Raw genomic sequence first — 24,950 nt, 5'->3', positions numbered from 1 at the left:
ATCCCGGTTATCTTTTGGCTTCCTACTTTAGCATTCCAATCCCCCATGATGATAAGCACATCATTTTTTGGCGTTGCTTCTAGAAGGTGTTGTAGGGCTTCATAGAACTGATCAAGTTCATCCTCTTCAGCAGCAGTGGTTGGGGCATAGACCTGGATCACTGTGATGTTGAATGGTTTGCCTTGGATTCGAACTGAGATCATTCTGTCATTTTGGGGATTGTATCCCAAGACTGCTTTTCCTACTCTCTTATTGATTATGAAGGCTACTCCATTTCTTCTGCGAGATTCTTGTCCACAGTAGTATATCTGATGGTCATCTGAATTAAATTCACCCATTCCTGTCCATTTTAGTTCACTGATTCCTAAAATGTCGATGTTCAGTCTTGACATTTCTTGTTTGACCACGTCCAGCTTACCTTGATTCATGGAATCACATTACTACTGCTGCTAAAAGGCAGCAGGCAAAGAAAACCACTGACTACTCATCCTCTCATCCAGCTAGGGGGGCAATTTCCTTCTCTTACCGGTGGGAGTGAGGAGCCAAATCAATCAAATAAACATAAAGGACATGGGTGGATCCCAGATCGAATATTTTTATTTTATTTATTTATTATTATATTTTATATACCACCCTCCCCGAGGGCTCAGGGTGGTTTACAGGAAACAGGAATAGATACAGATATCAGGACCCCGCCCTGGCCTCAACCGTATGCCACACTGAGCTTGGGTCACGAAGCAACACACTTTAGCTATGAAAAGAAACAAACAAATTTAAAGGGACTAGAATCCTTTAACCCAAAAAGGTCCCTATGCCAAGTCTCCATTACGGATGTAGAACATGAGAAAGGGATCATTTGAGTCTGTGGTAGGATCTGCCAATAAAAGTGTTTTGAGTCCTGAGTCTGTTGTATGGATAGTTCCCAGCCCATGGAAAGAATTCTCCCAGGGAAAACTGAAAATATGGAAATGAGACACATACTTGACCAACAGGTAACTACCCAAAAGAGAATGAAGGAAAGCAAAATTATGTTTCAACAAAGATTGCAAGAAATCAGGATGCCACCAAAAAAGGAAACACTGAAATGTTTTAGAAATAAGTTTAGATTCAAGGAGTGGATGGGGGACTTGAGCCACTTTCTGTGATTGTGGTAGGCTCTAATGACCCACTCTCAGGTGTGCTGACTCCAACTGAATTCAGGAAGAGCTAGGCACTTAATAAGGATAAGGATAATAATTTATATTTTCCCCCACCCATACAATGTGAGATTTCATAAAATGGTGCATAGGTAGTTATGTGCCTGTGATGAAGCCCTTTCTCCAAATTTAGAAACTAGAAAAATTTCAAGTATTCTTTTTTATACTGTTTCTTAGTAAGTTTTTTTTTTTATAATTTATGTGATATGTAGATTCCCTTGAATAAAGAACTGAAAACTGATATTAACTCCTGCGGCATATGTTATCTGTTTGTTCATTTAGAACAACAAAAAGCTCAGAGTAGTATGCATAAGGTAAAGGTAAAGTATTCCCTGTGAAAGCATCGAGTCATGTCTGACCCTTGGGGTGATGCCCTCCAGCGTTTTCTTGGCAGACTCAATACGGGGTGGTTTGCCAGTGCCTTCCCCAGTCATTACCGTTTACCCCCCAGCAAGCAAGCTGGGTACTCATTTTACCGACCTCGGAAGGATGGAAGGCTGAGTCAACTTGAGCCGGCTGCTGGGATCAAACTCCCAGCCTCATGGTCAGAGCTTCAGACAGCATGTCAGCTGCCTTACTTTACCTTTAATCAATTATATGTTCAGTGAGAGAGAGTGACAGGATGAAGGGCACCCAGTGAAATCTAAGATCACCCAATGAATATGGATTTGAATTTGAATCCAATTCCAAAATCTAGCTCGGCTCTTTAAATATTATGATAGCCTAATGTTCTCAAATGGATATTGAACATCTTTACTGCAGTTCTTGATTTGTTCAAGTCTTTCTAATACTGCAATATTAAACTAATTCATTTTACTGATTTTCCAATGAAATCTACTTAGAATTCCTGGGATTCTTTCTAGTGACATAGATTTCTCACTCTGCTTTCCTTGGACCTTGAACAGTTAATTAGCTATCTGGTACGGAAGCTTAAAATAATTACAACCTGGGGACATGATGGTGGCCTTTGTTTGAGTCAGGACAGAAGTCCTTCTTACCTTGGATGTCTGGGTGATTTGCCATGAGGAGCAATGCCCATCGCAATGTCAAGGATGTTGTTTCTGTTCCTGCGATAAAGAGGTCAAATATAGACTGAGCCAGATTGTCTTCATTGTAAGTAGAGGTGGGGTCATTCTTGCTCTGTTGTTGATGGAAAGAAAGTGAGATCACATTTTCAACAAACTCTAAACTTTTGACTTGAAAGCTATTGAGAAAAAACTCTATAAAACATACTGAAGAAGCAGCAGAAGAAATAAAATCTGACTGAATTAAATATCTGTTAATTATTAACAGATTATTCATTTAACAAAATATTCACAGCCTAGGGAACACTCAATCTACTGACCATGCGAGACCCAGTGTGTCTTTCTGACCATTGCCTTTAAGAAAATGCCATACTTAAAAAATTAAAGGGATTGATTTTCATATTTTATACTGGAGTTTTTCAGATACTGCATTGTGTTTTAATTGTATTAGACACACCTATTTCTTCTTTTAGCAAAATGCAGGCTTTTTAGAGAATTTGGAGAAATATGACACACACCTGAGAAGTGACATACTGAAGCTTACAGAAGGTAACTGTGGAATGAGTTGGCTAAAACAGGGAGGAATAAATATTTAAATTAATAGTAAATAAACAAGCACAATATAAACCACCTACAAGCCACAATTTGACAAACGATAAGTATAAACATTTATACAATCTTTATTTATTTATTTGATTTATATACCACCCTGTCCAGCAAAGCAGCTCAGGGCAGTGTACATTATATAAACAATATATTGATGGGTAAAATAATTAAAAATAATGTTAACAAACTCATTGATTGCCAACAACATAGCGGTACCCACCTTAATTCCGCCCAACCCACTGGGCTATCTGTAGGAGTTACTTTAATATTTAATTTTTCTACTGTTCCATATTGCTTGTTGTTTCACTTCATTCATTATTGTTAATCTAACTTATCTGTATTGTTTCTGTTCTGTTTATGTGAACCGCCCTGAGCCTTCGGAGAGGGCGGTATACAAATATAATAAATGAATGAATGGATGAATGAATGAATGACATTATAAAAGTCTGAACATGCTTTAGGATGCTTAGGGCTGATCCTGCGTTGAGATCGCCTGTATGGCCCCTTCCAACTCTATGATTCTATGATTCTATGAACATCTCGTCTTGAACGCCCTAAGGAGTTGCCCTAAGTCAGCTGTAATGTAATGGCTAAAACAAGAAATAGTATATTAAACGTTGATGTGCTGTAACTACCTAAGAAACTGAACAGTTCTGTATTTAGTACTTTTCATGTTTGATCAGACCTTTTTCTCTATTTTGTTTTGGGTTGCTTAGTAATCTGAAGGCAATATTTGGAAAAAGCTGCTCATTCAGGTGAACCAGTTCCCTCTCCACCAACACTACATCTGTGTGATACACTGTGTTACAATTTCTGAGCAGAATGGAGAGCTCCATCAGTGTTCTGAACTTGAACCTCATGCAGGGAAAGAGCTCTACAGTTTTCCAGTAATGCAGTTTGCATGGGCTGACATTGGTTTCCTTTTTATTTAATGTAGAAGGTGACTACTTACTTTCTTCATCTGAAGTAGATAGAAATCAATGAAATCTTGTGGCTCATGGACAGCATGATACTTCTTATGCTTTTTTATCTCCTTCCTTGCAAATGAAAGCACAGCCTCTGCACTTGCTAAGGCCTTCTTGTGAGGCCCCGGGAGGTGTTCCATGATCCATGGGAAAAGTTCATAAGACTACAAGGAGATGAAAGCAAATCATGACAGCACTATCAGCTGGCTCAGTCCATTAGATAAGTGCTGGGATTCTGAAATCAAGATAATACCCAGGTGGATGTATACAATGGGAGAAAAAATGTCCCCCTCAATAAATCTTATAGTTAACAGAAGAATTCCTGTGTTCCTACTGGAGGTTAACATTAAACACAAAGGGACATTCTTGTCTTCAGGCTAGACTTCCAATTAACAACTAGTTTCATCATGAAACTTCTTCAGCTTTGTAATAATCCAATACAAAGACTCTTGGGAAAAGAATAGAGGCCATTATCATGGGTTAAATAAGAGTTAATTGGCTAATGGATGTACACTTCATGCAAGTGAGGCATTGAGATTTGGCTCGTGAAGGATTAAATTTCCATACATTTTGGTTCTTTAAATTGCTACTGGTCGCCTGCTATGTTTTGAAAGATTCACCTAATTTTGGACAGTTTTGTCAATGCACAGTTCTGTCAATTTTTGTTTTTTCTGGGATTCCTTAACAGAAAAAGACTTATAAGCTGAAGAGAAGGAGAGCATTGGAAAACAAACGCTAATTGATATGTACATACTCGTTGACTGTACATGCTCATATTTATTTCCCCTCTACATTCTTATTCTTCTTTATTGGGGTGAATCTTTGAACCAGGCTCCAGGTAATTTAGAATGAAATTACTTTGGAATCTAGAAGATATTTATTTGATCGGCTCAAAGTGATAAAGCCCTGAGCCTTCGGGGAGGGCGGTATATAATTCTAAATAAATAAACAAACAAACAAACAAACAAACAAATAAATAAAATAAATAAGAAAAATAAACCTTGTAGGGATAGAGGTACATCTTATTGGCTTGAAATCATCTTGTCGGTCTGTATGATTTCTCTGCTATTCCTGAATTGTGCTCCAATAAATCTTTTCAGTTCATTTCAGCTTATGTATCTCAATGATTCTTTATGGATCATATGGGAAAAATAAATCTAGATTTGCACAAAACATATCACCTAGTCAATATGGAAATCAATATCTTTAACCCCCCCCCCCCCCCGCTCCAGAGGAGTGGGAGGAATAAAGGAGTGGCGGCGGGAGTGGGCTTTGTGGCCGAGCCTGCCCCTGGGCCCGGCAGTAGGCCGCAAAGCCTGCCGCCGCCTTCCCGAGCCTTCTGCAGTAGGCCGCAAAGCCTGCCACTGCCGTCCTGAGCCTTCTGCAGTAGGCCGCAAAGCCTGCCGCCGCCTTCCCGAGCCTTCTGCAGTAGGCCGCAAAGCCTGCCACTGCCGTCCTGAACCTTCTGTCGGGCCCTGGGGCAGCTGAGCCGGAGGAGGCCGCAGAGCCCACCGCCACCGTCCGGAGCCTTCTGCCGGGCCCTGGGGCAGCCAAGCCTGCCCCTGGGCCCGGCAGAAGGTCCCAAGGCCACCTACCTTACTCTGTTCCTCCCTTCCTCCCAACATTCCCTTTATCTTTCCCTTCCTCCCAGCATTCCCTTTGTTTTTCCCTTTCTCTCTTCCTCCCTCTCTTACATCTGCCTCTTTCTGGCTACCTGTTTCTCTCCCTCTTCTTCTGTCTCTATCTTCCTCCCTTTCTTTCTGTCTCTTTTCTCCTTTTCCTCCTTCCTTCGCCCCATCCCTCCACCCACCAACCATGCTAGGGCCCGCTGTATTTTGGCCACAGCGGGCTTAATATCTAGTAACAGAATAATGATCAAACCCTTGAAGAAATGGGACCCACACTGATGGGTTTTTTTTTCTGTTGTTCATTATCAAATTGAAAGTCTTCTCATATTGGTAGAACCTATTCCAACCATAAAGTTTGAGACAACCAAATCCTCTTCAGTCCCCAAACATCTGAAAGGGATGATCTTAAAGATGTCAGGAGAGGAAATCTAAGAGACGCCTGTCTGACATAATAGAACAAAAAATGACTTACCGCATGATTTAAGCTAGCCAAAAATCTAAGCAAATAATCAGTTGCTTCAATCAACTTGATGAATTCTTTATCTTCAGCAGGAAACCGGTGTCCAAAGGCCACCGCACAGATCAAATTGCAGATGGAATTAGAGATGGCCAACATAGGGTCAAATGGCCGTCCTGCAAATAAAATTGGTTGCAAAACCTTTTCACACTTTTATGAACACTCAACATGGATATCTTACTGGAGTGAGGAAAACAAAAGTATGATTTTTGCAATCTTTAGAGTGGTTTCTTTTAGAAGATACTAAAATACATCAAGGTATTTAACAAAACATGCAACTTAGAAAAAAATCGTTTCACACAGAACCACAGTGGGTTTTAATATTCTGAGATGTCATATAGGATCCTGCTTCTTCCTCAAGACCTTCAGAAACCATAACCATAAGGGATGGCCTTAAACTATATGTGAAACAATACCAGCTAGGTATCAGGGGGAAATGTTCACATTCCGATCAATTCAGTAGTGGAAACATTTGCCTAAGGAGGTGGCCAGCTCCCCCTCACTGGTAGTCTTTAAGCAGTGGATGGACAGATACTTATCATCGATGCTTTAGGCTGACCGGCCAGTGGTTGGATTAGATGGCCTGCATGGCGCCTTCCAACCTTATGATTCTATTAAACACCTTTTCTGTCTTCTCCCCACAACAGACACCCCATGAGACAGGTGAGTTCTCTGAGAGAATAGGAACTGGTTCAAGGTGACCCAGCTGGCTATATGAGGAGGAGTAGGGAATCCAACCCGGTTGTCCAGATGAGAGGCCACCACTCCTAATCCCAACACTGAACTGACTCTCTGATGTGGCTACAACAGTTGCTATGGAAGAGGGATGCCGGACAATCACATTTGTGGCTTGTGTGTTGGTAAATCATTGACAGTACAGTTTCCTGTCATCACATACCTTTTTCACGTGCAAAAGTCTCAACCAGCTGATGGGCCTCCTCTTCTATTTGGGGCTCCATGCCTTTGTTCCCCAGTCCCAGCTTCCGCATGGTGGTTATCCCGAACTTCCTCTGCTGCTTCCAGGTGTGGCCATTTGACATTATAATACCTAAAGGCAGGAAAAATCAATGAGAAATTACTGCTGTCAAGTTTAGGTTGACAGCCTGGAAAGCTACAATGCTTCTATACGGGTATGTGCTGGAAAAACACCCCCTCTTTAGACACCCGTCACGAGCCATCTCTGTCAAGAGTGGTGGGTAATAAATCCAAATAATAATAATACAATAATACAATAAGTGTAAGTGATTAGTGATTTATAGTTAGATTTATATGACCACACTCCTTGGCTATCGCAGGGCAGTAGACATCATTATACACCCATATAAATTACAATCTATTAAAATATCTAAAACAACATTGGCATCCATTGTTTCCAGACCTCTCCCACATTGCTCTCCCATTTTGATTGCCAGATCCAGATGATGAAGGGTTGAGGACTCTTCTGATTCAGGCTAAACTATCCTGGAGGAGAGCCATGACTTACACATGAGTAAACATTCCCAGGGTAGAGGCTGTTCTTGCCTTGGACCTCGTACATTTGGGAGGGGGTGGTGGACAAGGATAACCTTTCACTTAAACCGTTTTCTAAAACTTTTCCCAAGGACTTACCCCTTTCCTTTGCAAAAGTTTTCAAGAATGGGGTCACTGGCCGCTCTTCAAAATCTTCTGAATGATTGATCAGCCCTTCTATCACTGCTTCATATCCAGAAATTACAACGACAGGTATTGGCCCCATCCATCCCATCATAATGTTTCCATACTGTTTGCTTATCTGCCATTTTGCATGAAGAGTAACAAGAGGGGGAAAATTAAATTAATTCATTTGGTTTGCTTGACTTTTGCATGCTCAGTTCACTCTTCTTCACTACCTGGCCAAGTGACACTCCCTTCTCTGCCCATTCCCCTTCTCTCAGATTCATGCTTTCTTCCACTTTGTCTCTGCTCCCTTCCCTGGGGGGGGGGGGGGAGGCATTCTCAACATCTCTTCAAAAGTTTCTCTTACTTGACAACCTTCTCAGCTGCCCAAGTCAAATCCTAGACCAGGGATTTCTAACCAGGTTCCTTGGGAACTTCCATGTGGGAGAGCATGGAATCAAACCTGGCTCGCCTGCTTAGAAGTCAGTGCCCCTAAGCTCTACACCAAGCTGGCTCTCATCATCATCACCTGGCCTACAGGGGTTTGCCTGGCCTTGACCAACTTTGTGGAATGAGCTCCCAGAAGAGCTGAGGACCATGCAGGCACTTTAGCAGTTCCGAAGGGCCTGTAGGATGGAGCTCTTCTACAAGGACTATGGTTGAGGCCAGGGTGCAGAAGACTTAGTGACCCCTCCACATCTAAGAACAAGTTGACTTGCATTTGGAATGGCTGGCAACCCAGGACTTTCCCCTGAGACCCTGGTTTGGGGGGGGGGGGAGAGTAGGCTTTCTTGCCCTTCTTGCTGCCAGAGCATGGCTGGTTGTAATACTTTTAATTTAATTGGGGGTTTCATTCTTCCATGATTATAAACTAGTGCAAGAGTATCCTTGATAGCAGTGGGCAATAAATCTAAATAATAAACAAACAAACAAAAAAACAAACATGCATGCAAATTTATTTATTTATTCATAATTACATTTCTATACCGCCACTCCCAGCAAAGCTGGCTCATGGTGGTTTACAATTAATAAAACCTACCGTGAAACGTTAATAAAACACCCTAAAAACATCAGACCCAATGACATTAATGCCATGAAAATTCCAAATAAACAATGGCGGTTAAATTTCCCTGATTGATTTTTTAAGACTTAAAACAGCCATGAAAAAAGGAAAGAATTGATACAGGGAACAAGTTACTAAGAATGAAGCCAGTGAGAAAAGATAGTTTCTGAAAGTTTAGTTCTAGATCCCAGTAAGGCAGTCACCCCACCACGGGCAAGGGGTCAACCCCCTCCAAAAGCAGCCTCACTTCAATGTCAGTTCAGGGCCTTGTCTTGTCTGCTAGAGCTTTGTCTCCTTGACAAGAACCGTTGGCTTGTTTTCTTTCCATTCCCAACTCTCCAACTGCAGTCCCGTTGCTGTTCTCTTTAACATGGTTGTATTTTCATTTAGACAAGGATATAATAGAATCATAGAATCATAGAGTTGGAAGGGGCCATACAGGCCATCTAGTCCAACCCCTGCTCAATGCAGGATCAGCCCCAAGCATCCTAAAGCATCCAAGAAAAGTGTGTATCCAACCTTTGCTTGAAGACTGCCAGTGAGGGGGAGCTCACCACCTCCTTAGGCAGCTTATTCCACTGCTGAACTACTCTGACTGTGAAAATGTTTTCCTGATATCTAGCCTATATCGTTGTAAAGGTAAAGGTATCCCCTGTGCAAGCAACGAGTCATGTCTGACCCTTGGGATGATGCCCTCTAGCGTTTTCATGGCAGACTCAATACGAGGTGGTTTGCCAGTGCCTTCCCCAGTCATTACCGTTTACCCCCCAGCAAGCTGGGTACTCATTTTACTGACCTTGGAAGGATGGAAGGCTGAGTCAACCTTGAGCCGGCTGCTGGGATTGAACTCCCAGCCTCATGGGCAAAGCTTTCAGATGGCTGCCTTACCACTCTGCGACACAAGAGGCTCTATCATTGTACTTGTAGTTTAAACCCATTACTGCGTGTCCTCTCCTCTACAACCAACAGAAACAGCATCCTGCCCTCCTCCAAGTGACAACCTTTAAAATAATTAAAGAGGGCTATCATGTCCCCTCTCAACCTCCTTTTCTCCAGGCTGAACATTCCCAAGTCCCTCAACCCATCTTCATAGGGCTTGGTCCCTTGGCCCCAGATATGTTCCCTTCTGTTCTATTTTTCCTGAATGGAAGGCTATCAGAAGATTTTCATAGTGATCAACACTTTAAGGCTTTGAGAAGTTTCTCCTGATGCATCTATGCCACATTTGGAAGAGCAGGTCTTCAGAGCCCTTTGTCCTTTGGCACCCTATCCCTGCCATCAGGTACACGGTTCCCTGATCACATCAGACCACCAATAAAGACAACATATTGCTTCGGTGGAACGGATGATTTTTCAGTGTTCATGCAGTTGATTAGGTAAGCTACCTTTCTACCTTGCAAGTGTCCTTCCTTCAATTTGCATGCTGGTGTGGGGATCATGCTTAGGGCTGATCCTGCGTAGAGCAGGGGGTTGGACTAGATGGCCGTATGGCCCCTTCCAACTATATGATTCTATGATTCTATGATCATGAAACAGGTATGTAGACATTATTTGTAGACATCCTTTTGGAAAGAGAGGCCAGAGCATCTCTCCTTGCTGTAAGCTCTTCAATTTCCTTTAAGACTTTTCTGTACAGATCAGTTATGTGAGACTACATAGATGACTACTAAAGTATGTCAAGAGACTATATCAGCTTAGTAAGGAAACAAAATTGAGAATAGTTCTGACTTCCATTAACTACTTTGATTAATTTTATGGAATTACATACCTTGAGGACAGTATCTTTATATAACTTGATCCCTACTCGCCAAGTACTTCCAATGATGGGTAGTCGAAGGGGCCCAGGAGGGTAGGACTTGTGTGACCAGCGTTGTCTCAGGAAGTGAAACATCAGGAGACACGTCAGCAGAGCAATCAACACTCCCAACATGATCCTTGCTTATTTTTCTCTGTCTGGATATCTTCCCAATGTATGGACTGGATGTCCTTCCTTTCGTGGACGTTCTTTTCAGACAGACTGTCACCACTTCTTTCATAAGACATGTTCTTATATCCTCTGTAGTGAATGGTAAATATGAAGAAAGTCTCCTGGAACCAGGGCAAACTAATTTGGGGATGTAGTTATTCCTGCATGTAGAGATTATCATTATGTTTAACTGTGATATGATTGCTCAATGATTTCTGGAGAGGAAATGTAATAACAAAATTCTGTATCATCTAATGGGTTCATCTATCTAGCTGAGGCCTGGAAGCCACCCATTATACTGAATATTGAATATGTCCAGGTAAGGTATGGTATCCATATACTGAATATGTCCAGGTAAGGTATGGTATCTAGCATTAGAGGACAAGGTTACAACTGACAAGAAGATTACAATCTCTAGAGCAGGGGTAGTCAACCTATGGTCCTCCAGATGTCCATGGACTACAATTCCCATGAGCCTCTGCCAGCAAACGCTGGTATGGGCTCATGGGAATTGTAGTCCATGGACATCTGGAGGACCACAGGTTGACTACCCCTGCTCTAGATTGCTCATGGTGAGTCACAACACATATAATCCCCCAATAAAAATTTCCCTAATACAATATAACCGTTTAAAAAACCTTAAAAACCTGGACAGAAGAAACCAAGTGGCGGCGGAACATACACAACCTAACCCAACCCACCCACAACCCAGAGGGCGAAGGCGTCATTTATCATTTCACTACATTTCGCCACCACGAATAGTCCAGGGGAAAGGTCCAGCTCTCCCTTAGGGGCCCAGGTCTTTCTTAGGGGCATTGGGGTCCTCCAGGGCCAAGCACGGACTTCTGTAGTCCACTTGAGAACATCGCTGCCATCAGGTTCAGATTAACTATTTCCTGGAGGGGCTTCCCAGTCTGCTCATCACCCATTTTCATCAGCTATGAAGGAAAGGCATTTGAGGGGCAAGTGGCTGGTTTCACTGAAGTAAGGAGACTATCTTCTTAGGTTTGCAGAATCCCTCTAAAGCAGTGGTCCCCAACCTCCGGTCCGGGGACCGGTACCGGTCCGCAGCTCCTCCTCCCCTTGGGGGCTGCATCAGGGGCTGTCCTGCCACTTCGCCACCGGCTCAGCTTTGGTGCTGCCTGGTGGCCGCCATGGCTGGGGCTCCCCCTTGGCGTGGCACTGCACAGCTGCTTCCGGCAGTGCCCCCCAGTGGGCAGCGGGAAGTTAGGGGTGCCGGCAGGAAAGCAAGTGGAGCAGGGGCTCATGTGGCGGTGGCAACGTCCCTCGGCAAAAGACTACCCCTCCCCGGGCCTCAGTATAATTGTCAAGCGTTGACTGGTCCCCGGTGATAAAAAGGTTGGGGACCACTGCTCTAAAATGTTCAAAGCATTCCCCTGAAGATGGCCAAGGGGCCGCCGGTTCTCTTACTCTATTAATCATTGGAGTAAGGTCACAGTGGAGAGACAGGATGTTATCTGTGATGGCTCACAAGGCCCTCACAGCCTAATGCCAATTAAGTACAGTTTGAGCACCTTAGTTTGAGGGCGGTAAGGGAAGGAATCCTCGCAGGTGCAATGGAGGCTGCCTAGAAATCCCTCTTTGCTGCCTTCACTGCCCTCTCATAGGCTTTCATAAGCATCCTATAAGATGTTATTGTCGCTTTGTTGTGAGTTTTCCTCCAAACCTGCTCTAGCCATCTCAGCTCCTTTTTTGTTCCTGGCGGCTCCACAATACACCAAGGGGGTACAATGAGACAGGGGAAGTGCATTGAGACAGGGAGCATGATTTTAATGATTTTAAACAAATTAAGCCAAGTTCTTAAAGAGATGGGAATACCAGATCATCTTATCTGTCTCTTGAGAAAACTGTATGGAGGTCAAGAAGCAAGAGTAAGAACCGGGCATAGATTCAATGATTGGTTCAAAATTGAGAAAGGAGTTTGGCAAGGCTGTATACTGTCGCCTTGCCTTTTTAACTTGTATGCGGAGCACATCATGAGAAAGGCGGGGTTAGATGAGTCACAAATTGGGATCAAGATTACAGGGAGAATCATATAATCATAGAGTTGGAAGGGGCCATACAGGCCATCTAGTCCAACCCCCTGCTCAACAACCTCAGATATGCAGATGATACCACTCTAATGGCAGAAAGCGAAGAGGAACTAAAGAGCCTTTCGAGAGCCAGTTTGGTGTAGTGGTTAGGAGTGTGGACTTCTAATCTGGCATGCCAGTTTCGATTCTGCGCTCCCCCCACGCATCCTGCTGGGTGACCTTGGGCTCGCCACGGCGCTGATAAAACTGTTCTGACTGAGCAGTGATATCAGGGCTCTCTCAACCTCACCCACCCCACAGGGTGTCTGTTGTGGGGAGTGGTATGGGAAGGCGACTGTAAACCGCTTTGAGCCTCCTTCGGGTAGGGAAAAGCGGCATATAAGAACCAACTCTTCTTCTTCTTCTGATGCGGGTGAAGGAGGAGAGTGCAAAAGTTGGCATGAAACTGAACATCAAGAAAACGAAGATCATGGCATCCGGCCCTCTCAGTTCCTGGCAGTTAAATGGGGAAGAAATTGAGGTAGTGACAGATTTTATTTTCCTGGGCTCCAAGGTCACTGCAGATGGGGACTGCAGCAAAGAAATTAAAAGACGCCTGCTCCTGGGGAGGAAAGCTATGGCAAATCTAGACAGCATCCTAAAAAGCAGAGACATCACCCTGCCAATAAAAGTCCATCTAGTCAAGGCTACATTCCCAGTTGCAATGTGCTGAAGGCCCAGTTCCTTGCCTCCCTGTGTAAGTGTAGGTACGGTACAATACGATATGATAACATTTATTGCATGTAGCCAAAGGCCGTTACAAAACACAATTAAAACAATATGGCACAAATATAAATAAATAAAACAATAATTCTCCAATATTGTGTACCTAAAATGTAAACATGGACTACTAAGTTACAATAAAAGGGATAAAATGGTATATCAAGGTGGAGGCTCCTGTAAAAACGCATTAGCTCGAATCTTCCTAGCAGCCAGAGCAAAAAGTGCCACCTTATATGATATATAGAGGTCGACATCTCATGACAGATAGGTGACTTTGTTAAAATAGGGTGTGAGTTAGAATCATAGAATCATAGAGTTGGAAGGGGCCATACAGGCCATCTAGTCCAACCGCCTGCTCTACGCAGGATCAGCCCTAAGCATCCAATAAAAGTGTCCATCCAAACTTTGCTTGAAGACTGCCAGTGAGGGGGACTTCACCATCTCCTTAGGCAGCCTATTCCACTGCTGAACTACTCTGTGAAATCTTTTTTCCTGATATCTAGCCTACATCGTTGTACTTGAAGTTTAAACCCATTACTGCGTGTCCTCTCCTCTGCAGCCAATGGGAACAGCATCCTGCCCTCCTCCAAGTGACAACCTTTCAAATACTTAAAGAGGGCTATCATGTCCCCTCTCAACCTCCTTTTGTCCAGGCTGAACATTCCCAAGTCCCTTAACCTGTCTTCATAGGGCTTGGTCCCTTGGCCCCAGATCATCTTCGTCGCTCTCCTCTGTACCCTTTCAATTTTATCTACGTCCTTCTTAAAGTGAGGCCTCCAGAACTGTACACAGTATTCCAGGTGTGGTCTGACCAGTGCCGTATACAATGGGACTATGACATCTTGTGATTTTGATGTGATGCCTCTGTTGATACAGCCCAAAATGGCATTCGCCTTTTTTACCGCTGCATCACACTGCCTGCTCATGTTTAGTTTACAATCCACAAGTACCCCAAGGTCTCGTTCACACACAGTGTTACCTAGAAGCGTATTCCCCCTCCAGTAGGCATGCTTTTCATTTTTCTGACCCAGATGCAGAACTTTACACTTATCTTTGCTAAATTGCATCTTGTTCTCATTTGCCCATTTTTCCATTGTGTTCAGATCTCGTTGAAATCTGTCTCTATCTTCTGGAGTATTTGCCAGTCCTCCCAATTTGGTGTCATCTGCAAACTTGATGAGTAGTCCCTCCACCCCCTCATCTAGATCATTAATAAATATGTTAAAAAGTACCAGGCCAAGCACCGAGCCCTGAGGTACCCCGCTACTCAACTGTCTCCAGTATGATGAAACACCATTGACAACAACTCTTTGAGTGCGGTTCTCTAACCAATTCCCTATCCACTTAACAATCTGAAAATCCAGATTGCAGTCCTTCAACGTATCCATCAGAACATCATGGGGAACCTTGTCAAAAGCTTTACTAAAATCCAAGTAAATGACATCAACCGAATTTCCATGATCCAGCAAACCGGTCACTTGTTCAAAAAAGGAAACCAGGTTGGTCTGGCAGGACCTGTTGGAGACAAATCCATGCTTACTTCCTTGGATCACCAAATTGTCCTCCAGATATTTGCAGATCGCTCCGTTTAATATCTGCTCCATTATCTTCCGCACAACAGAGGTCAGACTCACTGGTCTGTAGTTTCCCGGGTCATCCTTCCTCCCTTTTTTGAAGATCGGAATAACGTTTGCTCTCTTCCAGTCCTCCGGGACATCTCCAGTCCTTAAAGAGGCTCCGAAGATGATGGACAAGGGCTGTGCACGTTCTCTGGAAAGTTCTTTGAGCACTCTCGGGTGCATTTCATCCGGCCCAGGGGATTTGAACTCATCCAGTGCAGCTAAATGCCTCTCGACAACCTCTCTATCCATCTTAACCTGCCACCCAGACACTATCCTTTGCCTACCGCCATCTCTAGATGTGCCTAAACTCTTTGACCTGTGGGAAAAAAACAGATGTAAAATAGGCACTAAGCCTTTCTGCTTTCTCAGCATCTTCCGTTAGAGTTTGTCCATCCACACCCAACAGTGGGCCTATTGCCTCCTTTACTTTACGTTTGCTCCTCACATAACTGAAAAAATCTTTTCTTGTTACAATGGGCTTCCCTGGCCGATCTTAGTTCACTCTCAGCTTTGGCCTTTCTGATGATTGATCTACAGTGCCTAGTAACCTGTAGGTACTCTTCTGTAGAGCTCTGTCCTTCCCTCCATTTCCTGAACATTTTCCTTTTCTTTCTTAGCTCCTCTTGAAGTTCTCTGTTCATCCAAATAGGCTTCTTAGAGCTCCTGCAGTGTTTTCGTCTTTCTGGGATAGTCATAGATTGAGCATGCAATAGCCCACCCTTCACATGCTCCCTTCCCTTCCCTTCCAGCATTCTCGTCCATGGTATGACACTCATCATGTCTCTGAGTTTATTAAAGTTTGCCCTACGAAAATCAAACATCTGCGTCTGGCTACAAGCTACAAGCTTCCTTGGCTCCCCATCTCAAAAGGAATTCTATGAGGACATGGTCACTTCCCCCTAGGGTCCCCACCTCCTTCACCTCATCCACCAACTCTTGCCTGTTGGTCAGTATTAAGTCCAGTATGGTTTAACCTCTTGTGGGTTCATCTACCATTTGATAAATGAAATTGTCAGCCAGGCAGGTCAGAAAGTTGCATGACTGTGGACGCTTCGCAGAGTTTGTTTCCCTGCACACATCTGGGAAATTGAAGTCACCCATGATGACAAGGTCCTGCTGCTTCTATCCCCGTGGCCTCTTCACTTTGTCTTAGACTTTGTTTTGGGACCTCTTCCCTCGTTGACCCTTGCACCTCCTCTGCAAGGGCCTGAAATCTATTCTGGAGCTCCAAAAGCCCCGAGAACAGTCTCGCTCTACGCCGTTGAGTCTTTTTCCAAACTGTCTTCAGAAGCTCCGCAATGAGGTCAATCTCCTTATCCTCTTCAGGACTGGTTGTATCCTCTTTATTCCGAGTTGCACGGCTCTGGTCTATGAACTCCTCCCCTTTCTTAATTTGGGTCACAGTAATAATGCTATTTTCTAATCTCCTAATCCTTTCGTCCAAAAGTCTTACCACCTTACACTTGGGGCAGATGTAGTCCATCTTGTCTTCTAGGAGGAAGGCAATCATGTCACACTCACTGCAGATGATGGGATGAGTGTCCTGGAGTTCCATTGTAACTTGTAGGCAACTACTAGGGAAATATAATCTACTGATTCTAATTGCTCGGCCAAGAACCCCAGGCTAAGAGCCACAGGCCAAGTGCCCTCTGTCTCTCGCCCTTCGGCTCGTGCCTCTGGCAAGGAGCAACCCTTTTTTAATCCTCCCAGCCAGTGGTCCCCAACCTTTTTAACACCGGGGACCACTCAACCCTTGACAATTTTACTGAGGCCCACTGCCCTAACGCTCTCTGACTCTGGTCGCTATGGTAATGTTTAAACATCTCTTCAAAGATACAGACACGCCACAACAATGAACATAAGGAACATTTTATTTTCATGGGAATTTTAACTCATGACAATGACAAATCAATGGGAACCCTGAGCTTGTTTCTCTGCAACGAGATAGTCCCATGTGCACCTGCCGGATCATGGATGAAGTAAAGGGCGGGGGGGGGGAGAGAAGGCGTCCTTCGCGGCCCACCTCCAGTTAGTCGACGGACCACATGTGGTCCACAGTCCACAGGTTGGGGATCCCTACTCCCAGGAATCACCCAGCAATCACCTCACCCAGTCAGCACAATCAGCAGCAACACTCCATAGGGCTTGGTCCCTTGGCCCCAGATCATCTTCGTCGCTCTCCTCTGTACCCTTTCAATTTTATCTATGTCCTTCTTGAAGTGAGGCCTCCAGAACTGCACACAGTACTCCAGGTGTGGTCTGACCAGTGCCGTATACAATGGGACTATGACATCTTGTGATTTTGATGTGATGCCCCTGTTGATGCAGCCCAAAATGGCATTTGCCTTTTTTACCGCTGCATCACACTGCCTGCTCATGTTTAGTTTACAATCCACAAGTACCCCAAGGTCTCGTTCACACACAGTGTTAAATAGAAGCGTATCCCCCATCCAGTAGGCATGCTTTTCATTTTTCATTTTTATCCGCGTCTGGCTACAAGCTTCCTTGGCTCCCCATCTCAAAAGGAATTTTATGAGGACATGGTCACTTCCTCCTAGGGTCCCCACCTCCAAGTTTGTAGTGGAACAGTGGCCTAAGGACTGGCAAGCTCACCCTCACTGGTAGTCTTTAAGCAGCTGATGGACACATACTTATCATGGATTCTGTAGGCTGACTATGCATTGAGTGGGAGGTTGGATTAGATGGCTGCAGGGCGCCTTCCAACCTTATGATTCTATTAAACATCTTTTAGTTGCTCTCTCCGAAACAGACACCCTGTGAGGTAGGTGAGAGCTCTGAGAGAACTGGAACTGGTTCGAGGCCACCCAGCTGAGTAGGAGTAGGGAATCCAACCCAGTTGTACAGGTTAGAGGCCACCACTCTTAATCCCAAAACTAAACTGGCTCTCTGATGTTGCTAAAACCGTTGCTGTGGAGGAGGGATGCCAGTCAATCACATCTGTGTCTCTATGGTACCTCAAACTCCAGTGGGGGGAATATAAGGGGAAATGGGGCTCACATCAGTAGACTACCATTGAGAAGAAGAAGAGTTGGTTCTTATATGCCCCTTTTCTCTACCCAAATTTGTCACAAAGCGGCTTCCATACGCCGTTGAGTCTTTTTCTGAACTGTCTGCAGAGGCTCCGCAATGAAGTCAATCCTCTTCAGGACTGGTTGTATCCTCTTTATTCCGAGTTGCATGGCTCTGGTCTATGAACTCCTCCCCTTTCTTAATTTGGGTCAGAGTTATAATGCTGTCTTCTAATCCCCTTATCCTTTCCTCCAAAAGTCTTACCAGCTTACACTTGGAGCAGATGTAGTCCATCTTGTCTTCTGGGAGGAAGGCAATCATGTCACACTCACTGCAGATGATGGGATGAGTGGCCTGGAGGTCCATTGTAACTTGTAGGCAGTGCAACTACTAGGGAAATATAATCTACTGATTCTAATTGCTCGGCCAAGAACCCCAGGCTAAGAGCTACAGGCCAAGAGCCCTTCAGCTCGCGCCAAAGGCTCGTGCCTCTGGCAAGGAGCAACCCTTTTTAATCCTCCCAGCAATCACCTCACCCAGTCACCACAATAGCCTCACCTGGTCAGCAGCAACACTCCCCAGTAGCTCTCTCCACGTGCTCTCAGTTGTCTTAGATATGACTCAGTGCTTGCACAGGGGATACCTTTACCTTTATGCTTCTACATTGACAATGATACATTGTTAGCTGCAAGACCCTATTGTCTAATGTTTGTAGGTTACTCACGGTAACCACATCACGCACTGTGCTGGACATGAGCCAGAAGGGTATGACCTCACTGAAACTTGGTTAGCAGAAATGTAGATGAACCCTCTTATTTGTTTAAGTGAAGGAAACTTATCTTCTAATTAGTGGCGAATAACAAGGAGATCTCAACGTGAAAGAGCTTTTTTGAATGATCTCTAAACATATTAAGAAGATTCAAAAGGGAAATGATGCATTGGAGAAAACTGATTAATAGTACAACAAATATAGGTGACTATACAAACAATTGTTTTAACCATCTCAGTGATGGTAGCCACCCAGTTGTCATGAACCCCGAATCATGACTTTTTCATTTCCTGGGCCCTGGCAAGCCCAGCCGTCGTAACTCTATAAATCCGCTCTCTGGCTCCAAGATTCCCCTTGCTTTCCCAGCCTTTTGCCTCTCACCATTCATGACAGCTAAGTTTCGTTTTTTGCAAGTCTCTCTGTTTCTCACCAGCCTGGCCAAACCAAGGCCATAAACTAATAAATCTGTCCGTAAGCTCCTACCCTCCTTTCCATTCCCAGTGGGAGCCTTCCGTTGCTTATGCATCCATCTCCCTATGAGTGTCCTTGCGGAGACAACTCAAGTCTCAACAATGTGGCAACAATCTAGATAAGATTCCGGGCCATCTGGTCGCTTGGGAATCAGCTCACCTTTGCTGCCCTCCCGCTCTCCCGCCAAAATGCCTATGTACCCCTCCCTTATGTGATGGGCTCTATATCTGCCCTGGGTTTCCTATTGTTCTTCGTTATTATCAAGATCTTTGCTTAGGAAGATCTTGGCTTGCTTTAGCGTTCTGTGGACTCTGTCTAATAAAGCTCTCTTTGGATTTACAACTGCCTGTTGGATCTCGGATGTGTCTTTATCACGGACTCTGCAGGCTGGGCTCAGCCTGGTTCCTGACACCAGTAAGGAAGTCCCCCAGGCTCATTTGCCATTCATCCTGCTTAATGGAATCTCAATACTTTTCCAGGGCATCAATGTGGTCCCTGCTATTACCAGTAATATTAAACAACACACAATATAAATTGTTCCACATCCTAAATTGTGCTTGAGTAAAAGATAATCAATGGAAGCTCTGTTATCCAAAACTGGTTCTCACAAGATATGTTGCTCTTCATTGAATATAGCTAATGCTCAACTGGTAGTGTTGATTGTCTTAGCTAAGAGGCAAGCAGTTGCATTTAAATTATTTGATTTACCTACTGCAAGGCCAGGAAGTCCAACCAAGGATATAGCTAAAGACACATGCTCTGCCCGATTTAAAAGAGAAATATGGGGAACACTTTGATTTGTATGTGTTTGTAGCTCCCTCTTCTGGCATATTGGGGTGTCTACAATGAATGAACGATTGGGCTGCAGAACTGTCAATTTACTGAAAGAACAAACCGTACCACTGGTAAGATTAGCCAGAATATAATTAAAAGTACTCTGACCACAGGAAAAGAACCAACCCGCAAGTAAGGGAACATGGTGTTTTGACAAGTTGTACAATTCAGCACTTGAGAGCCTAAATGATGACATGTGTGGGTTCAGTTGAGCACTGGGGCAAAAGTGAACCATATGGCCACAGCAATGCACCAGCACCCCACCCCCCGTGCTCTGGCGCTGGCTGCTTCTGGCTGGAATGGGTACTTCAGTGGCCAAAGTATACAACCCTGCTTAAGAGTTCATGAATGTTCATGATTGCTTAAGCAGAAATGTTGATTGCCCCTGTGGCGGAACCGGCCTCCTGCTTCCCAGATGCCAAGCCTGTGGGCCCTGTTCCAGCCCTTCACTGGATGGGGTCTCTCTCTTCTAGTCTGTCACTGCCACCACTCACTGACTGCAATACCCCTTCTCGAGGGACAGTGAGACCCCTCGGCTGGGTTCCTGGTGTTCTTGGGTTAAAACCATCAATCTTTGGGTTCCGCCTGGAGAGTTGGCAACCACCTGGTTTTGCCTGGTTTTCCTTCCCCCCCCCCCGGGCCCTCCCAATGCACTAGTAATACCCGAGTAGGGGAGATTAGGTGGTCCAGAGCACCAGCCACTTGGTTATATGCAAAACTCAAGTTTATTGAACTATTTACACTCAGATTGATAAATTTACACTCCCTCCAGCACACCACATGGAATCAAGCCACAGCACTTATACACACTCTAGGCAAGAACTTAAATGAATGATTAAATGCAGTCCTCTTTCCTTACACTCCCTACTGAAGAAGGTAGAGGCTCCTGTGGACACTTGCCTGCCAGTCTCACTGCCCACCTGCTTGGTGCCTGCTTCTCCTGTGGCCAAGCCAGGCCCTGTCCCTCAGCCTCGGGCAAGCAGGGCCTTTCTTTTCTGCAGAGGAGATCTGCCACCTTCTCCCTTGGAGATCCTGGAAAGACTGCCCCCTCCCAAGAAGTCTGGAGCCTAAATACTCACAAGCTCCTCCCCCTGGTGGAGCCTGCCTCCTCTATTCTCATTGGGGCATGTGACCTTCTCCCTTCCCTGAGTCTTCTGGGAAGTGTAGGCAATCCCAGCCTTTCCACCCCCTAGCAGCCATTTTAACATGCAGGCCCAGGGCAGCCATTTTAGGGCACCAGTTCCCCTCCTGGCCTCATTTTGCCACAGCCTCTAAGACTGGTTAAATGAATCCATAAATTGTACTTCAATCGCTCCTTGAGATCACGGTCTACCCCTGATCCATGAGATTATGTTGTAAAACCAAACAGTTAACCACTGTAGGTAAGAGGGCAACTCCTGCAGAATTACTGGAAGCAGCTGATGAGGATGCTACTTTCTCCTGCACAATATGTAATATGGGAATGTGAATTTAAACAAATATCTCATGCCCAGGCTCATGCTGGCATGATAGGGGATGAACTCTTTGGAGAAGATGGTTACACCACACCACAACAGGCTCTTGTCCCAGAGGCATCTTTAAACATTAGCTCACAATGTGCTTATGAGGCATTTCTCAAGGTTCCCATGATGAGAAAGTCTGCAAAGAGCTTCACCACTATCAGGCAAGGAGCCACTGAGCCTTACATAGATTTTGTCAATAGACTCCAGGAGGCAATTCAGAGGCACATTGATTATCCTGGGTTCTCCCACAGAGTTGCTGCCTAAGGATAATGCAAACACTGATTATCAGAGGACTCTCCGATCTCTTATGTCCACAGCTGGGTTTGGTCTTGCAGAAATGATAAAGGTTTGTCAGGACATTAGCACCCAATGAACTTACTGGCTGCAGCTTTTAAAGCAGGCCAATGCCTGGCTGGGAATTGCTTTAAACGTGGCAAACCTGGTCATTTTCAAAAAGAATGCCAATCATTTGGGAGGGAAGTTAAATGCCCCTCAAAAAATGACAAAAACGTGGCAAAGGTTTTCATTGGGCCAATCAGTGTAGAAGCCAGAATCCCTCTGGTCAGGGAAACAGCCCATCACCCCTGGGACCAATAGCCCGGGACCAAGTAAGGGCATACCCACTGCATGCAGGGTATCAAGAAATCCAGAATTAGAAAAGGGACATCTTTGTACGGATTTGGTCTTGCATACCTCAGTGGACTCCCAGCTCCCTGGAGTTCACACAATTGACACTCATGTTTGTGGGCCTCTTATCCCACAGCATGTTGGGATAGTTCTTCAAGGGCAGAGAGGGATCTTTGTCATTCTGGGAGTGGTAACAGCAGATCTTCTTGGCCCCTTAGACATGCAACTCTGAACAAAGTTTTCACAGAAACTTGAAAAAGGAGAATCTCTGGCCCAATTAGTCTTAATCCCTGCAGTGCTAATTAATTTTCCAGAAAATATTCCTGAGAAAAGTACTCTGGTAACACACATGCAATTTATTGGCACAATATTAACGTTAAGACTAGAGAATTAGACCTTCACAGGCCTATTGGATACAGGTCCTGATGTTACAGTGATCCACGCAGATGAGTGGCCATCAAATTGGGAAACTACACCAGTCAAGCAGCTCTGGAGAATTGGCAAAGCACTTGCTGGATCCAGGATATTACCCCTACTGTATCTACATCACATGTTCGTATCCGTTCCTTTGTTCTCCCCCTTCCATTCAAGATCTGTGGCTGGGACCTGTTAGCACAGCTAGACTTACAAATTCAATTAAATGTCTAAGGCTAGTGCCTTGCCCCTCACATGGCTCCCTGTTTGGGTTAATCAATGGTCTCTACCACTTTAGAAGTTGCAAGCATTAAAACAATTGGTAGCAGAACAGTTAAGAGAGGGACACATCAGCGGATCAAATAGTTCCTGGAACACCCCAGTTTTTGTAATTGCAAAGAAATGAGGCAGATGGCATGCTACATGATCTTAGGAGGTTCATAAACTTTTTCAACCCATTGGATCACCTCAGTGTGGTACGCCCAACCCTAATCTCATTCCTCATGTTTATCAGCTGTTAATCATTGACTTTATATTCCACAGGAGAAGTTTGCTTTCATAGTCCCAACCAGCTCCATTAGTTTGATACAGGGAGCTTCCAGACCCTACCTGGAAAGGACCTGTGCCTCTAATAACATGGTGATGAGGGTATGCTGCTGTTTCTATCCTGAGAGGTCCAGTGTGGGTTCTGGCATTGTGTGTCAAACCAGCAACAGATGGCATGGCATGAAGGTCTGAAGAACTCAATCCTCAACTTCAATCTGCAAGGTGACCCAGATGGTTTGGCAGCCCGGACAATCACAGAGCCGGCAGATCAAGTGGGGAGACGTAAAAGTGCTCACTAATAAGACACAAGCAGAGGAAGGAGCCTACAGACAATGAATATGGGATCTACACAGGCTCGAGAAGGCACGGAGTCAGCTCGGGTAGTTCTCCAATGTTTATTTTACTCCTTCTTTTTGGTCTTTTGGACTTTTGAAGGTTAGAGCTTTTGGATTTATGACAAGTTCTGCAGCTATTACTATGCAATTTTGGTAGGCTTTTATCTCTTCGTCTACTGCTACAAACAGAACTAGGAAAAGAAGGACGCTGACCCGGAGAGATAATTGAAAGGTAATTTGCCTAAAAGCAGAAGCATTTGCCTGAGAAAACTTTCCTGGAGGAGTAAACGGGAGTTAATAGTGCCATATTGCAAGACGTATCTCCCGGCTTATCCTCCCTATTTTTAGTACTTTCTCTTTTTATTCCATTTATTTACTCTCTTTTTTTAGTATTGTATGGTCTATTTTAAATGTTTAAGTTTTTACTATTTTCTGACTATTGAGATTTACCTTCATGGTTAGATTTTCGTCTGTGTTAGATTCAGGACAGGATTGGTGTGATATTTATTTGTAAAGGCTATTCCAGCAGTCGGCTAGTCTAAGTTATTGCAACTCTTAGGCCCATTCCGCACAAGGACCAATGTTGCCAATTGGTTCCTGAAAGCAGAAACGCTATTTTTAATAGTGCAATCTCGAGTTACGCATGCCTGCCTTTGTAGTGGAATCCAGTAGCGTTTCAATCGTTTCCCACAGGTTTCTGGTCTCGCCAAAAATCGCTAGAAAGGAAGCGATTTTTTCTGTACTTTGTCCTGCTCCTGGGCATCAATCAAATTAACAGCCAATGGGCGGCCGTTATCATGTTCCCGAAAAACCCCTTTCCCTTTAAGAACAGTTTTTTAAAAAAGAAAAACACACGTTGCAACGAATATGCCTTGATTCCTTGATTTCTTGATTCCTCCTAACGTAGAGACCCATCTAGCTGGCAGCTGGCGATTCATCGTTACCACGCTCCCCCGAGTGAAAAAAAATTCCCCCTCTGTGCACGGGCACGATTTTCAGCCGAAAATAAAGGAAACTTGCAAACGGGGCTGGGTTGTGCTTGGTGACTTAGGGGAGTTTTAATGCAGCTCTGTGGAGGGACTGTAGCCGGAGAAGCCTCGCTGGGTGAATGAAGGCTCGCTGGTTTGTTACTTTCTGCTCGTTCCGAGAAAAAAAAATGGCGATCGCTTCGCCGGAAGTTCAGAGGAAAGAGCCAGGGGGAGGGACTTGGCTGGAACCCATTACTGCGCGTCCTTTCCTCTGTAGCCAACGGGAAAAGCATCCTGCCCTCCTCCATGTGGCAACCTTTCAAATACTTAAAGTGGGCTGTCATGTCCCCTTTCAACCTCCTTTTCTCCAGGCTGAACATTCCCAAGTCCCTCAACCTATCTTCATAGGGTTTGG

At 44.6% G+C, this 24,950-nt stretch overlaps 1 protein-coding gene across 12 annotated transcripts in view; it reads right to left on the bottom strand.

The window, feature by feature from the left end:
* LOC143842886 (cytochrome P450 2J2-like) overlaps positions 1-21,182 on the bottom strand; it is a 41,157-nt gene extending 19,975 nt beyond the window's left edge. For 4 of the 12 annotated variants that reach the window (XR_013233386.1, XR_013233385.1, XM_077348188.1 and 1 more), the window contains exons 1-8: positions 21,044-21,174; positions 10,404-10,762; positions 7,546-7,708; positions 6,836-6,985; positions 5,893-6,053; positions 3,780-3,956; positions 2,740-2,790; positions 2,195-2,336 (exon numbers count right to left, since the gene is read on the bottom strand). Coding sequence is in view for 10 of the 12 variants with exons in the window: in XM_077348188.1 (XP_077204303.1) it covers positions 2,195-2,336; positions 2,740-2,790; positions 3,780-3,956; positions 5,893-6,053; positions 6,836-6,985; positions 7,546-7,708; positions 10,404-10,565 (1,006 nt within the window). In the remaining 2 variants the exon portion in view is untranslated. Of the gene's footprint in view, positions 1-2,194; positions 2,337-2,739; positions 2,791-3,779; positions 3,957-5,892; positions 6,054-6,835; positions 6,986-7,545; positions 7,709-10,403; positions 10,763-18,333; positions 18,354-21,043 lie in introns of those variants that run through there. The other 8 variants (XM_077348190.1, XM_077348189.1, XM_077348183.1 and 5 more) reach the window with 7 other exon arrangements.
* Positions 21,183-24,950: the final 3,768 nt, after the last annotated feature.

The sequence above is a fragment of the Paroedura picta genome, chromosome 8 (assembly GCF_049243985.1).
Source record: "Paroedura picta isolate Pp20150507F chromosome 8, Ppicta_v3.0, whole genome shotgun sequence".
Lineage (NCBI taxonomy): Eukaryota > Metazoa > Chordata > Lepidosauria > Squamata > Gekkonidae > Paroedura > Paroedura picta.
Note: the sequence above shows the minus strand (reverse complement) of the source record. Positions and strands in the feature narration are given on the sequence as shown.